The sequence below is a fragment of the Solanum dulcamara genome, chromosome 1 (genome assembly GCF_947179165.1).
Source record: "Solanum dulcamara chromosome 1, daSolDulc1.2, whole genome shotgun sequence".
NCBI classification, from domain to species: Eukaryota; Viridiplantae; Streptophyta; class Magnoliopsida; order Solanales; family Solanaceae; genus Solanum; species Solanum dulcamara.
In genome coordinates, this window is record NC_077237.1 from 80,700,950 (window position 1) to 80,718,680 (window position 17,731).

Below are 17,731 nucleotides of genomic sequence, written 5' to 3' on the forward strand. Positions count from 1 at the left end.
CCAACATAATCCCTGTCATGTCACGTGATTTAGTGTGAGATGTTTGGTGAAAGCTTAATATATAGCCAATCTTTTCGACTCGTACAATAATTTATTTAGATACTCGACTAAAGTTATATTTCAGTTATACATTAAAATATTTGATTTTTTATTGCTTGCATTTAAAATCACTGTTTAGATACCTGGTATTGGCCATAATTCAAAACATTCTATACCAAATAAAATTTTTAATTCTGAAAGCAAATTACCAAATTATCTGTTTTATGACCGACCGAATACAATTTTTTTTTTATGAACATGTTTTTCATACCAAACACACCACACCCCTTCCTATCTTTAAACAGCTGTTTTTCTGACTTTGGCTTTGTTGTTCTCTTATAAATAGAACCTCTAATATTCAGAATACATAGCTCTCAAGCTTGAGAAAATGGCCACTTCTTCTCTTCAATCCCCAATAGCCAAAAAGTAATTTTCTTTCTTTTTTCTAATTCATAATCTTCTTTTTTCTACATACTTAGAATATTAATGATAATACTATTCTCTATTTGAACTTGTGTGTGCAGGCTAGAAGGTAAGGTAGCAATTATAACAGGTGGTGCTAGTGGCATAGGAGCAGCCACAGCTACACTTTTTGTTCAACATGGTGCAAAAGTAACAATTGCAGATATCCAAAATGATGTTGGAAATTCAGTAGTAAAAGAAATTGGAACAGAACACATAATGTTTGTCCATTGTAATGTGGCGATTGAATCAGACGTTCAAAATGTTGTAGATGCAACTGTTGCCAAATTTGGTAAGCTCGACATAATGTTTAGTAACGCTGGTGTAGCTGGTAAGTCAATTTCTAGCATCTTAGAGGTAGATTCCGACATAATTAAGAACGTGTTCGATGTAAATGTTGTTGGAGCCTTCTTATGTGCGAAACATGCTGCTAGAGTGATGATTTCAGCCAATACAAAAGGTTCCATTATATTCACAACAAGTGCTTCGACAGTGGTCCATGGTCTTGTCCCGCACGCATATGCGGCATCAAAAAGTGCAATTTTAGGCCTCTCCAAGAACATCGGAGTCGAATTAGGAAAATACGGAATAAAAGTTAATTGTGTTTCTCCTTATTACATTAGTACACCAATTGCATTGAACGCGCTAGGAATAGTTGAGAGAGAAATGGGGGAGAAATGGTTTGCGGAAGGAGGAAATTTGAAAGGAGTTTTATTAGATGAACAAGATGTGGCAAATGGAGTATTGTACTTGGCAAGTGATGATTCTAAATATGTAAGTGGTTTGAACTTAGTTATTGATGGTGGTTATAGCACTACTAATGTGGCTTTAGGTGAGGCCTACAAGAAATTGTTCCCATCAGCTACTACCAACCAAGTAATGCAAATTCTTTATTAAACTCACGAAGACTTCAACCCATCACCATTTTCTATCCCTACAATTGTCATTATATATCTTACTTTATGTACAAGTTCTTCCCTTTTTTACTTGTAATACCTGTGATCTATTGGAATATAATGATCTCCAATCTAACGCTACGTTTTTTGATGATAATTTTCCTTAACTTCATTAGCTTTCCTCAAAATATTCTCTTTGCTAAGTAGCAATATTGATTTAATTAAGGAAAAAGAGGTAAATAAATCCATTAACTTTGCAATTATTCCTTTTATTTAAAAAATAGTATATATATCCTCTACATCTAACAAATGGTGCAATTTATTTTTTTTGTCAAATGATCGATTTATGTTTTTTTTTTAAAATAATCCTAAAACTTATTTTTGATTTCGAAAATTGTCTTACCTCACCCATTTTTCTTATCCCTCTAAAACCGATCAAACTAAGAAAAGAAAAATCAATTCCTCTTTTATTCTGCCCCAACGGCCAAACCAATTTTATGAATGAGAAGATGGATTGGGATTTTTCATTTGGGTCGAATTTGGAGGGGTAAAAAAAATGAGTGAGGTAATTTCTTATGGTCACGTGTCATTTTTAGAATTAAAAAGCTAGTTTAAATTATTATTTTAATTCAGTAAATAAGTCTGTTAATGAAAAAGATATACTACGGAAATATATATGCACCACTTTTTAATGAGAAATATATTTACTTTAAATTGCAAAGTTAGGGAGATATATTCATTCTTTTTCGCTTAATTTAATGTAGAAATTGTTGTAAGATAAGAAGGATGGACTTCACCATTTTAAGGTATAGAGAACTATCTTATAACTTCTGTACATCCCATTAACAAATACTAACAATTCACTGTAGGTCTTTGCATCACAATTCAATTTCAATAAATTACAGAATATTCTTACGGCCAAAAAAGAGTACAGCTTATGACAAAGTGAGGCTTCTTTTGTCTTTTGAAATGTAATCGTTAAAAGGGGGAAAAGATTAAATTTGATGTGATCAACACTATACTATAATAGCGAAAGATGTGATATTTATTTTGATAGGCATCCTCATTATTCAGAATAATTATCCGACCTTGGATAATGAGGATGTCCATCAAAATAAATATCTCATATTTAAGATATATACATATTGATTTTCTCAATTTATTGGGGGCACGTGTGTAATAACTCTAAAGGTCACTTTTGAAAATTTTTGAAAAAATTACTGTTTTACCACTCATGATAGTTGTTCTGAGTCATGTTTTATCAGTTTATGAATTCAGTTCTACAATTTGATTGATAAGTTGTTAAAAAGAGGTTTTTGGTACCAACCGGAACTACGAGTCTCGGAATGGAATTTTGTCAGTTCCATCAGCTCTGGATTGTGGAAATTAGTCTGCAAGTGTCGCTGGTTTTAGTTTTGAAGTCTTAACGAGGAATTGAGTCATTGGGTTGAAAGTTTAAGTGAAATTAGATCAAGAATTGACTTTGATCAATATTCGAAATCCGGACGCTCGAAATGAATTTCTGACGATTCCATTTTGGTGATATTCCCTAATTGAATATCTTAAAATCTAATAGTGAAAATTTGAACCAAAAATAAATATGCGTCTCTCTGCACCCTATTAATATTAGCCATCCGACTTTGGATGAGGATGTCCATCAAAATAAATACATATAGATTTTCTGAAGTTATTGGGAGCACGGGTTTAATGACTCTGAAGGTTATTTTTGAAAATTTTTGGAAAATTATCATTTTACCACTCACGATAGTTGCCCAGAGTCATGTTTGATCAGTTTATAAATTTTGTTCTGCAATTTGATTGAAAAGTCATGAATTTTGGGAGTTTTAAAGTTTTGAAGACTTAAGTTGTTAAAAAGTAGTTTGGTATTTTTGAGCCTTAAGTTAGTTTAACTGCGCTAAATGGGTTCCGGGTCAAGGAGACATTAAATTCGTGTTCCGATGAGTTCATTGAGTCAAAAACGTCAAATTTAGTAGGATGTCATCTATGTTTGTGTGTTCGGAATTTGAACGAATCCCCGAGGGGACATTCAGAATTTTTATGTCTTGATCTGTTGTTGTGTACTAATATCTAGTGCCATTAACTTGTTCTTGTCGATCGTGTGACTCTCCCCCGCGATCGGGTAAGGGAGTCTTTTTTTTTGTTATTCGCAATCGCGTGGAGGGAATCGCAATCGCGTAGTAGTGGAGTTCTGATCATTGCAATTGCATGGACCCCCTGCCACGATCACGATGGTCAAGTTTAATTAGCTGATTGATTTACTCATTGCGATCATGTGGCCTTGCATCGCGATCGAGATGAGCAACTGTGACCTCAAGAGTAGACTTTTCAAAAGTTGGGATTTCTCTCATTTTTCACCATTTTTGAACTCCCATAGCTTGGTATAGGCGATTGGCAATTTTGACTCGAAACCTTTATCGATTTTGAACGTGGGCTTCGGGGGTGGACAAATAAGGCTTAGCTGATCGTATCACTATCGAGTCAACTTGAACAAGTATAACTTGACCCAATTTGAGGGGCGGTTACCCATTTATTAAATCATTATTTTAACCTTTAATTCTTGAATTTGAACTTCAAAGTTTGAGCATTTTTCAAAAACTAAATTCTTTTGATAAAAGGCGATTTTCAATGGGGTTTTCACTATTGAGCTCCAAAACCTTTGGGTAACGTGATCACCAAAATATTTATGAGTTAACACACACAGAAAATGAGAAAATCATCTAATTCTGTTTGTGCGGTCCTAAAAGCTATGAATACGACGTAAATCGTGCTGAGGCTACACGTACTACTCCCTCGAGCACTTACAGAAGGTCCTATAAAGGTTTCAGAAAAAAATTAACAAAAAATCATATTATCAAAATATTCATGAGCAATGAATACGTCGTGGATCGTGCCGATGCTAGACGTACTGCTCTGTTGGAAACTTATGGAGGATACTATAAGGTTTTTGAGAAAAAATTGACCAAAAATCATATCACCAAATATTAATGAGTTAACACACACGAACAATGAGAAAATCGTCTATTTCCACTTGTGCGACCCATAAGTACTATGAATACATCGTAGATCATGTCAAGGTTACACGTACCTCTCCCTCAAGTACTTACGGAGGGATCCATAAAGTTTTCGAAAAAAAATTGACCGAAAGTCATATCACTAAAATATTAATGGGCTAACATACATGAAAAATGAAAAAATCATCTAATTCCGCTTGTGCGACCCTAAATGTTATGAATACACAGTAGATTATTTCAAGACTACACATACTGCCCCCTGGTAATTACAGAGGATTTTAGAAAGGTTTAGGAAACAAATTGACCGAAAGTCACATCACCAAAATATTCATGGTCTAACACACACGAAAAATAAAAAAATCGCCTAATTTCACTTGTGCGACCCTAAATGCTATAATATGCCATGAATCGTGCGGAGAATACATGTACTACTCTAACCGATACTTATGGAGGGTCCTATAATGATTTCGAAAAAAAATTAACCGAGTGTCATATCACCAAAATATTCATGTGCTAACACACATGAAAAATGAGAAAATCTTTTAATTCTGTTTGTCCGATCCGTAAATGCTCTGAATATGCCGTAGATTATACAGAGGCTATATGTATCGATCCCTCGAGTACTTATGGAGGTTCCCAAAAAGTTTTCGAAAAGAATTGATCGAAAATTATATCACCAAAATATTCACGGGCTAACACATACGAAATAATAAAATTACCTAATTTTGCTAGTACAACCCATAAATTCTATAAATAAGCCGCGGATCATGCCGAATCAATACGTACTAATACCTAGGTACTTATGGAGGGTCTCATAAAGATTTTAAAAAAAAATTGACTAAAAGTTATATCACCAAAATATTCATGGATAGCAAACACAAAAAGTGAGAAAATCGCCTAATTACGCTTGTACAGCCCTCGCTGTGAATAAACCTTGGATCTTGCCGAGGCTACATGTCACGCCCCGGGAGGGTACCCTAGACGTGAACGGCACTCGAAAGCCATTTCTGAACTTCAAGGGAACCACCTGATTCAGTCACACTATCATTCAATCACATTCACTCAAAGGAGGGTTCAATCATAACATACTATTTATAATATGGGGGCCAAAGGCCAAACATTATCAACTCAACAAACAAGTATAATAGGACTCCTCAAGGTAACAGTCCAACCTCCCCACACTCTAGTCTATGAAGCCTCTATCAAAGTCTAGGAGGTGCCAATGACAAGCCCATGGCTACCAAAAATCAAAATAAGAAGACAAAACGAAACTATACAGGGAGCTCAAGATCCTCCAGAAACTAGGAGGACTCACCAAGTAGCTGGAAGTGTGTGGAAAATCAATGGTACGCCGGTTGATGATCTCTGGTACCTGTCTCTGCATCATGAAACGATGCATGCCAAATGGCGTCAGTACGTGGAATGTAGGAGTATGTAAAATGGTCGGAAGAAACAAACATCAAGAAAACATCAATATCAACTCAGGATCTCAACTCATATATATATATATAACAACTCACTCAAGTGTCCTAAGTCTAACAAGACATGGTTTAGACGGGACTAACTCATAATCCACTCAACTCAACTCACTCGGAGCGCTATCAAAATCTAAATGGGAGTTTCTCTTATCCGACAATCATCACCTATAAACCAGTGATAGTACAACAATCAGACGTTGTTGCCACGTCCATCCATACCTTGCCAGGGCATGAACGCCTCCCTAATCATGGATACCATCGATTAGTCAGGTCCTATCATTTCAGGACAATAAAAATGGGAAATATCCGACTTTAATGGTTCGATCCCACGGGAAGCATCCGACTTTAATTGTTCCATCCCCACCTACGTTGGCGGCGTAGTTTCTGGGGTTCGAGTATGGACTGTACTCTCACCCGCTTCGGTGCTCGATACTCCTCCCATGACTCTATGCTCATAAAACTCCCTCCAATCATCTCAAATAAGCCCTCACGGCTAGTTTCATGTAGAACATTTCCAACTCATCAACTCTATTCTCATTTTAACTCAATTAAGTCACAATGGCAAGTCTCATTTAGGACCTCGTCCACTCGTCAATTCTATCCTCCAATCAACTCAATCAAGCCTCATTTAGATAAGCATTTATGACATCTCCTCAAGACTCATCACAACTCTATGGCTTTAGCCCAACAATTCAAGTAGAATAACACATTTAAGGAAAATGACTTATACAACATAATCACATGGTTAAAGAGATCAACAAAACATATTAACAAGTCATCTCCATCAACTCATACTAACATGAAGGTTTTAGGAACTCTTAGCTCAACAACATCAACACAAATAGGATCAAATTAATAGGAGACAAAACTCATTCAAACACAAACCATACCAATAAACTCCATTCTTATGGACCTCTAACCTCAAAGCAAGAGTAGGGCACATGGGTGGACTCATCCCATGTTTTAGATACCCTTACATACCTTAGTGAAGACTTGAAGAAAACCTTGTTGTTGGATCTTCAATGGAAAGCTTGAAGTCTTGAAGCTCTTGGAACAATCTTTTGTTGGAAATGGAGAAGAAGAAGAAGAAGAGAGAAGGATTTCTAGGGCTTTTTTAGAGAAAGAGTGAGGCTGAAAATTATGTTCCCAAAATGCTCAAGGATGATACATATATAATTTGGGACAATTCCCAAATTGCCCCTTCTTAAAAGTTCTGGAAATTAGGCTAAAATGCTCCTTGCGCTATAGTGGCGCGTCGCGCCATTGCAGCGCCAAGTCGATTACGCCTAAAAACCTGCACATCGGTTAGTGGCGCGCCGCGCCTAGGACCAAACTACTGAGGCACATTCTTGGCGCGATAGTGGCGCGTCGCGCCCTTACAGCGCCAAGGCCATATTTTCTGGGTTCTGTAAATTGGCTTGAAAACCCTGCACACCTCGTAGTGGCGCGCCGCGCCAGGGGCCAAACTACTGAGGCGTGTTCCTGGCGCGACAGTGGCGCATCGCGACAGTGGCGCATCGCGACAGTGGCGCATCGCGACAGTGGCGCATCGCGCCACTGTGGCGCCAAGCCCAGTTTTCCAGCAATTGCAACCCAAACCTATAATTTCTATCATGCTAGTTCGTCTTAGGATCGTCTTATCTTTTGACTCCAAACTCTAAAAATTACCTTCTTGGTGGCGTTGGAAAGAAGACTCAACGATCTTTAATTTAATAAGCCGTGGGCCACCCAGATTGTCGTATTCCAAAAGATAGGGTCATTAGAAGTCGACCCCTTTAAACGAACTCATCCTAAAACTTAGCCACGACGAACCTTTTGGACTTAACTTGGTCCTAGGGGTCCTCTGTGACCCCACATCAGCTCCAACACTCTGCAATCACTCAAGGACTCATCTTAACTCAAGCATATACTTCACAATAATTGAGTTAGACCCTACACGTATACAAGAAAGGTCCGAATCTTAAGGAAATATTTTGAGGGGTTTTACACTACATGTACTACTCCCTCGGATACTTACAGAGGGTCCCATAAAGTTTTCAAATTGTTTTGACAGAAAGCCATATCACTAAAATATTCATGGACTAACACACACGAAAAATGAGAAAATCGCTTAGTTTCACTTATGCGGTCTCTAAATGCTATGAATACGTTATGGATCGTGTCGAAACTACACGTAATGCTCTCTCGGGTACTTACGAATAGACCCATAAATGTTTCAAAAAAAATGATCAAAAGCTATATCACCAAAATATTCATGTGCTAACACACACGAAAAATTAGAAGATCGTCTAATGCTACTTGTGCGACCTCTAAATGCTATGAATACGTCGTGGATTGTGCCGATAATACACGTATTGTTCCCCTGATACTTACGAAGGATCGCATAAACATTTCTGCATAAAATTGACTAAAAGTCAAATCACCAAAATATTCATTGACTAACATACATGAAAAATGAGTTAATCGGTTAATGCCGCTTGTGCTGCCTCAAAATACTTTGAATACATTGTGGATTGCGCGGAGGCTACACGTACTGCTCCCCCAATTACTTACGGAGGCTCCCATAGAGGTTTCGGAAAAAATTAATCAAAAGCAATATCACCAAAATATTCATCGGCTAATACACACGAAAAATGAAAAAATTGCCTAATTTTGCTTGTTCGGCCCCTAAATGCTATGAATATTCTATGAATCGTGCAACTCTAGACGTACTACTCCTCCAGATACTTACAAAGGGTCTCATAAATATTTCGGAAAAAAATAACCGAAAGTCATATCACAAAATTCATCATGGCTAACACAAATAAAAAATAAGAAAATCGATTAATTCCGCTTTTATGGCCTCTAAATGCTATGAATACATCGTAGATCATGCCGATACTACACATAATGCTCCCCCGGATACTTAAAGAAGGTCCCATAAAGTTTTCATTAAAAAATTAACCGAAATCAATATCACCAAAATATTAATGGGCTAACATACACGAAAAATGAGAAAATCTTCTAATTTCCCTTTTGCGGCTCCTAAATGCTATAAGTACGCCGTGGATCATATCAAGGCTACATGTAATGCTCTCCAAGGTACATATGGAGGGCCCCATAAAGGTTTTAAAAAAAATTAAGCGAAAGTTATATCACCAAAAATTTTACATGCTAATATTAACATATGAAAAAAGAAAAAATATGCATAATTCTGCGTGTGCGGTTCTTAAATTATCTAAATATGTCGTGGATCGTGTTGAGGATATACGTATTTTTCCCTCCTCTCCTTACAGAGGGTCCCATAAAGTTTTCAAAAAAAAATTAACCGAAATCCGTATCATAAAATGATTCAAGGGCTAACACACACGAAAAATAAGAAAATCTTCTAATTACGTTTTTGCGGCCCCTAAAATCTCTGAATATGCTTGGATCATGCCGAGCTACATGTACTTCTCCCTTGAGTATTTATGGAGGTTCACATAAAGATTTCGGAAAAAAATTGACTGAAAGTTATATCACTAAAATATTCATAGGCTAATACAACAAAAAATGAGAAAAACACCTAATTTCACTTTTGTGGCCCTTAAATGCTTTGAATGCGTCGTGGATCATGCTGAGTCTATATGTACTCCTCCCCCGGATACTTACAGAGGATCCCATAAAAGTTCCGTAAAAAAAAGGATCGAAAGTCATAGCACCAAAATATTCATGGGCTAACACACATGAAAAAAAATGAGAAAAATCACCTAATTTTGCTTTTGTAGCCCCTAAATGCAATGAATACGCCATAGATCGTGCCGAAGCTACACGTAATTCTCTCCCGAATACTTACATAGGAGCCCATAAAGGTTTCAAAAAAAAATTGACCGAAGTCATATCATCAAAATATTCATCGGCTAACAGACACGAAAAATAAGAAAATTATCTAATTTTGCTTGCGCTGCCCCTAAAAGCAATAAATACATTGTGGATCATTCTGAGACTACACGTACTTCTCCTTCGGGTACTTACGGAGATTCTCATAAAGATTTTGGATAAAAAATGACTCAAAGTCATATCACCAAAATATTTATTGAACATACGAAAAATGAGAAAATCACATAATTCTGCTTTTGAGTCCCCTAAATGATTTGAATACGTCGTGGAATGTGTCGAGAATACAAGTACTGCTCACTCGAATATTTACGAAGGTCCTCATAAAGGTTTCAAAAAAAATGATCGAAAGTCATATCACCAAAATATTCATGGCCTAACACACATGAAAAATGAGAAAATCTCCTGATTTCATTTGTGCTGCCGTTAAATGTTATGAATACATCGTAAATCGCGCCGAGTCTAAAGGTACTGATTCTTCGAATACTTACAGAGGGTCCCACAAAGATTTTGGAAAAAATTGGTTGAAATTCTTATCATCAAAATATTCATGAAATATAAAAATCGTCTAATTCGATTGTGCGACCCCAAAATGCTATAAATACACCATAGATCATTACGAGGCTACACTTAATGCTCCCTCGAGTACTTATGGAGGGTCTCATAAATAGTACAAAATAAATTGACCGACATCTGTTATGTCGGAAAAAGATGATTTAAAATTAATTTCAACTTTTTAGAGAAAAAATCAATTTTAGAAAAGAAAAGTTGCCACTTAATTTTTTAAAGAAATTAAGAAAACTTAATTTAAAAGACCCTAAGAGATTTAACTCTTAAAAATTTAGAGAAAACGATACGAGATTCTTATTTCCACTTTGAGAAGGTGTTAAGCATTTAAAGTGGCCGCTAACGCGCAGTTATCCGACGATTTGAAATATTATTTGACTAACTTTTGAAAATATTAATTTAAAAGAAAACAAAGACTTTAAAAATTATTTTTTAGAAAAAATGATCAAATTTAAACATTGAAAATAATATACATATGTATAAAAAACAGTTAAAGTTTATCAAATGACGAAGTAAAGGTAGAAAATCATTTAAAGAGTAAATTAACATGAATTGATTTATCTTTAGGGGAATTTAATTAACTTAAAACAAATTAAAATTAATATCTAAGCAAGCATAAATAACATAAGTAAATAAATTATTACAATCCGAATTAATATAAATAAATAATAAATAACACATGAAAATATAGCCGACACTTAGTTTTTGTACGCCTGAACTAAGTTGTTGGTTCATTTGCGTTTTGGGTCTTAAGCACAATTTCACTATATATCGCAGTTGTATATACACTATATATTAGACTATTTATACACTGTATACAGTGTATACAATATTATTTCTGTATATCAAATTGTATACACACCGTATACCACATGTTTGTTCCCTGTATCTGTTGTATATCAACATATATAAGACTGTATATATACTAATATTCAGTGTATACAATATTATTTTCTTGCATATCGGAATATATATATAATGTATATCAATGTATACAACACTGTTTTCCACTTGTATTCCATGTATACAGTCCAATATCTCTATTCAAACCATGTATATTAGCTTCCTTTCCATGTATCAAAACTCAACAATATCCAAGGATGGAGTCCAAAGATGGACCTGAAACGATATCACATGCACCAAAATAAAATTACATAAACATCAACTCATTTTAAGCTAAATCAAGGAATATATTATGAAATATTGAGGTATCAAATTGATGGCATCCTAGATGTGACTAACAACATATATTATATGTAGACAAAGAAAAGGAAAGAAGAAAATATATTCAAGTAACTAAAGAACACAAACTTAATATATAAGCTATGAGAGTTCTAATTAAATAATAATTTTAAGCATATTTTTGTTATCTAAATCATGTTGAAAGAAGAAATTGAAAACATGAAAATCTATATTATCAAAGAAAACTACTTGGAAAAATAATGAACAAAACTAAGAGCTTTCATTAAAATAATCCTCTAACACATAATATCTAATTAATCCTAACACATGTTAACTATTAGAAATTTCTATCATTACTCTAGTTATTCTTAATACATGCTAACTAAAAAAATAAAACTACGAATCAACTAAATATAAAATATAAAATAATTAAATAAAATAAAGTTGAGAAAAGATTTTACCTCTTTCAGTCCAGCGTGACTGAAGACGACGAGCGGAAGACAACTTCACCACCACCCAAGAGCTTGATGGAACTCCAATCCACAAAAAAAATTGAAAATTTAGACTCGAACCTTCGTGGGTTCGATGTTATAAGAACACAATTCTTAGCCTAAATTTCGACTTCAATCTCCTATTTTTCTCGAAGAAAAATATAAATTGAAAGCTAGAAATTTTCACAACTTTTAAGCTGAAGACAAGAATCTAAAATCCTAGTCAGGTTAAGAAAAATTTCTAACTTTGGGTTGGCTAAAAAAAACCTCCACTTCTTCTTCTCTTCTTAATGAGAATATGAGCTTTTATATAGGCTCCAAAAACTCCAATTTTTCATCCATTTTTGATGTGGAGAAGTGCATTTTTTTAAAAAAAAACTAAAAAATTCAAAAATACAAACTATAATTAAATTAATCTAACTAACATTGTATTTAGTTAAAAATAATTTTTTTTGAGATGATTTCGAATAACCACATAAATAGTAATTATAGATATAGTTATATATAAAAATATGTATATTATACTAAAATTTATAAAAAGATAAAAATAATTAAGAATAACATGAAAATATCTTTGTTTTTTATAAAAGCTACTTATTTCAAAAATGATTGAAATTCAAAGAAACTCGATAGCTAATTTGTGTTGTGGAGGGTCAAAATTGGGTGTCAACAACAACTATATCACCAAAATATTAATTGGATAACACACACGAGACAAAATCGCTTAATTCCGCTAGTACAACCCCTAAAGGCTATGAATACACCGTAGATCATGTCAAGGTTACACATACTTCTCCCTCGAGTACTTCAGGAGGGTCTCATAATGTTTTCAAGAAAAATTTAACCAAAAGCTATTATCACCAAAATAATAATGGGTTAGCATACGAAAAATTAGATTATCGTCTAATTCCTCTTACGGCCCCTAAATACTATAAATATGATGTGTATCTTGGTGAATCAACACATACTGTTCCCCCGGGTACTTACAGAGGGTTCTAGAAAGGTTTCAAAAAAAAACTAATCGAAATTCATATCACAAAATTATTCATGGGCTAACACACATAAAAAATTGAGAAAAATATCTAATTCTACTTGTGTGACCCTAAATGATATGAATACTCTGTGGATCATGTCGAGACTACACATATTTCTCTCCCTGGTACTTATGAAAGCCATATCCAAAAATATTCATGGATTAACACACACAAAAAATGAGAAAATAGCCTAACTTTCGCTTTTGTGCCCCCTAAATACTATGAATATATCGTGGATCATGCTGAGACTACACGTATTGCTCCCCTCGGTGCTTACGGATGGTCCCATAAGGTTTTAGGAAAAAAACTTACCGAAAGCCATATCACTATAATATTTATAGGCTAACACACATGAAAAATGAGAAAATCACCTAATTTCGCTTATGTGGAGCTAAATGCAATGAATACATCATGGATCATGTTGAGGCTACACTTGTTTCTTCCTCCGGTACTTACATATGGTTCCATAAATGTTTCAAAAAAAATTAACTGAAAGTCATATCACCAAAATATTCATGGGTTAACACATGAAAAATGAGAAAATCCTAATTCCGCTTGTGCTGCCCTAAATTTAATGAAGATGACGTACTGCTCCGTCGGGTATTCACGAAGGGTCTCATGAATGTTTTGAAAAAAAATTGACTGAAAGCTATATCACCAAAATATTCATGGTCTAACACACATAAAAAATGAGAAAATTGTCTAATTTCGCTTGTGTCTTCCTAAATGCTATGAATAAGTTGTGGACCGTGCTGAGTCTACATGCACTGATCTACCAGTACTTATAAGGGTCTCATAAAGGTTTCGAAAAAAAATTAATCAAAAGTTATATCATCAAAATATTTATGGGCTAACACATGAAAAATAAAAAAATTGTCTAATTCCGCTTGTGCGGCACCTAAATGCTATAAATATACCATGGATCGTCTAGAGGTTATACTTACTTGTCCTTGGGTACTAACTGAGGGTCCTATAAAGATTTTGAAAAAAAATTGACCGAAAGTCATATCACTAAAATATCCATAGGCTAACACACACGAAAAATGAGAAAATCGCATATTCCGCTTGTGCGGCCCCCAAATGTTATGAATACATCGTGGATTGTGACGAGTCTACTAGACTTCTCCCTTTGATACTTACGGAGAGTCCCATAAAGATTTTAGAAAAAAATTAACCGAAATCATATCACCAAAATATTCATGGGGTAACACACACGAAAAATGAGAAAATCATCTAATTTTGCTTGTGCGACCCCTAAATGCTATGAATATGCCATGGATCATGTCGAGGCAGCACTACTGATCCCTCGAGTACATAAGAGGGTCCCATAAAGGTTTAGGAAAAAAATTGACCGAAAGTCATATTACACAAATATTCATGGGCTAACACACACGAAAAATGATAAAATCATCTACACATACTGCTCTCCCGAATACTTATAGAGGTTTCCATTAGCCGGTTCACCTCGAGTCCTTGTTCAAGTATCTATTCACTCCACCGGTAAGATTCAAGTTCATGCCTTGGTATTTTTAGCTTTGGTTTAAGTCCTAGGCCTTCTTCAGTCGTGGTTAGAGTCCACCGCTATCTATAGCTTCGACTCAATTCCATTGCTAATTGCAGTCGTGGTTAGAGTCCACCGCTATCTTCAGCTTTGACTCAAGTCCATCGCTATCTTCAGCATTGGTTCGAGCCCTTGGCCATTTACAGACTTGGTTCGGGTCCTCTGTTATTCCAATCTGGGTTAAAGTCCTTGACTTCATCTTTGCTTCATTTCAAGTCCTTACAGCTCTTATTCAGCTACGAATAAAGTTTCAGGCATTTACTTGATTTTGGTTCAAGTCCATGGAAGGTTGTAGTAATCTTGAGAACTTCATCAGATTCTCTTTATTGATCTTAATTCTTTTGTGCACATGTCGGACTTATGAGAGTCTGTTTGGATTTTATTTAAACTTGCGAACAAGTGTACCCGTTGGGCTTATTGTGGCTGAGTTGGAATTAGCTAGCTATTTTCTCTTTCTTTATGTTTTAGTACACTCGTGTGCATCCCTGTTAGGTTTCCACTTTTGTCTCTTGTTGTGTTTAGATTCTAGCATTTCATATTACTTTTAATTTTACTGCTCAGTCGGCCTATGATGCCTACTTGATACCTATTGTTTTGGTACTCATACTACACTCTGCATTTGTTTTTATGATGCAGGTCCGAACACTAGTTACTAGTGTTGAGTTTAAACTTGTTGCAGTCTGATTCGGAGGCTAGGGTGGTCACATGGTGTTCTGAATTTACCCGTCTCCTTCTATATATATTATGACTAGTCTTTTTACTTTTTGAGACAAGTCTTATTTTTGTGGTCTACTTTTCGGACTTGTATTCGTTTATAGTAACTCTGTACTTGTGACTTTTAGGTTCTGGAAGGGATCTTTTGTTGTATGTAGTTTTGGTTTGCTTACGCGTACTCTTGTCATTTCTGTTATTTATTTAGTTTTGGTTTAGTTTTCTAACCTTAATCGCATTACTCGCAGTTTCGAAATACGGATTGACTTACTTACTGGAGAGTTATAATAGGTGTCATCATGACTCAAGGAATCGGATTGTGACAAATATGAGACGGAAGAATATTAAAAGTGCTCAATGTTTTTTTTTAAAATAATGTCCATAACTATAGACCTATAATTGCTAAAAATTGGGGGCCTAAAACATTGGCTTCAGTAGCTTCATGCTGAAGCTGGCCCTGAATTAGGCACCCAGATACACAAAAACTAGTTGGGAAGTTACGGTCAAGTTTGCCTCTTATTTATCAGAGTCTCTAACTTGAAAAACATATTTTTGTAACTTCTCTTTTTTTTTGCAAATCGAAACAAAACTTAATATCAAAAAATACAACTCTTTTTGTTCGATATCACCTTTTCTCAAAATAAACATATTAAAAATGAAATAAAATGTCAAAAATTCAAGATTAATCTTTAAAAAGTATTTAAATGCTAAAATGATGTAAAACTCAAATTTGATAAACAAAATTAAGTATTCACAAGAATCATCTTAAAGAGGGGCATTGCAATAGTGGTGTGTGCCATTTGGATTGAAAAGAACATGAGACATTAATGATTATCATTGAAATGGCAAAAACATATGAAGACTAATAAATCACCTTATGAGAAGGACATCGAAAATTTTTACTAAACACCGAAATTATTCAAAAAAAAATTGTATATGCTACTATTCATAATGACTTATAAATTATATAAAACGTGGATTTATCGGTGGCGATCCACGATGGTGTTGGCTTGGCGATGGATGAACTGGTGTATAGTCAATTACAATTGAATCATCAAGCTGAAAGTCTGTATCTTTCTCCATTTTGAAAACCTTGGTTCCACTTGCATAAGCTTGATTTGATTCAATTTCTCTTCTCCCAAATCCTGTTGCTAATTAATTCGTATAACAAAAAAAGAATGAAAAAAGAAGTTATTTAATACTATTATATACATGCAAGATGGAATAACTATGACTCATGAAATAAGTGTATTTACCTTTTGTTACTATTAAAATAGAGGATAACAAAAAAAGGGTCTTCAAAAGAAGAAAATTATTTGTTGCAACAACCTTCATCATCAGAATTACTGCTTCAAAAAAAAATTGATTAGAGATATGATAGTATTTTTACATTTTGTGCAACCTTTAAATAGTAAAAGATATTCACAAATTCTTAGATTTACTGACCGTTGGTCAAAAGGCGAGTAAGATTACATAAATCATGTGACTTCTTAGAAAATTTAAAAATATTAATAAATTATTAAAGTCAACAGAAATGAATCAAATTTGTCTATGTACTCTCACATATAAGTCATATTTGTCCTTCATTATACTTTTTCAATAATATTTCATATATGAAAATCAAGGTTATACAATAAATATTTATAGATTCTGGACTGGTCGTTCAAGCCAACCAAATTTTATATCACAAATTCTTAGATTTGTTGACCATTTAGCATGTTGGTAACAAAATTATACTGTTTTCCTTTTATATTAGGAAATTCACTTACTAATTGCTATTTACTCAAAACTCAAAAGATTACCAATTTTTTTACATTATAAAAACCATCTATCTTTTGTTATTTCATTCAAAAGGTTAGTTAGTCAAAATAAAAAGTGATATATATTTTGGCTAAATTTAATGACATGGTACTTGATTTTTAGCAACAAAAAAAAAATGTTAAACCCCCATCTCATTTGAACCAAAAAAACACACTATTATTTGACCTAGTACCCAACCCATAAAACCTTTTTCTATGCTAAAAAAATGTTTAAAATTCCTTTATATGATAAACAGATCTCTTTATCTATCAATAATGAGAAATGCTTAAAGTAGAGAGGATTTGGAATACGGGATGGAGGTAGAAGCATGTTTAGTTACGATTCCGGGTGAACTTGAGTCAAACCCCCTCATATTTTTGGTTCAGTTTCCCCTTCATACTACTGAAAAATATATCAAGAGTATTGTTTTGAATAAAAAAGCGAGAAGAAAATCACATGCCTCATCTCGTGAGTTGTGTCACACACTTGGTCCAATCACTCGTTCAATCATTCAACAGAAGACACAATGTAAATTTAAAAGACATTCAAGTGGGCTAACCAAATCAACAATTCCAAAGAAGAATAATGTATTTAAAACAAATCTCATCTCAACTTCACACCAA

General features: G+C 34.4%; 1 protein-coding gene across 1 annotated transcript; it reads left to right on the forward strand.

Annotated features, from left to right (window-relative positions):
• The first annotated feature begins 422 nt into the window (after positions 1-422).
• On the forward strand, positions 423-1,533 carry LOC129889413 (short chain aldehyde dehydrogenase 1-like). Its single transcript, XM_055964703.1, has 2 exons — positions 423-465; positions 564-1,533. Exons 1-2 carry the CDS (start codon positions 428-430, stop codon positions 1,396-1,398), a joined length of 873 nt encoding a protein of 290 aa, XP_055820678.1. The 5' UTR covers positions 423-427; the 3' UTR covers positions 1,399-1,533.
• The last annotated feature ends 16,198 nt before the right edge of the window (positions 1,534-17,731 follow it).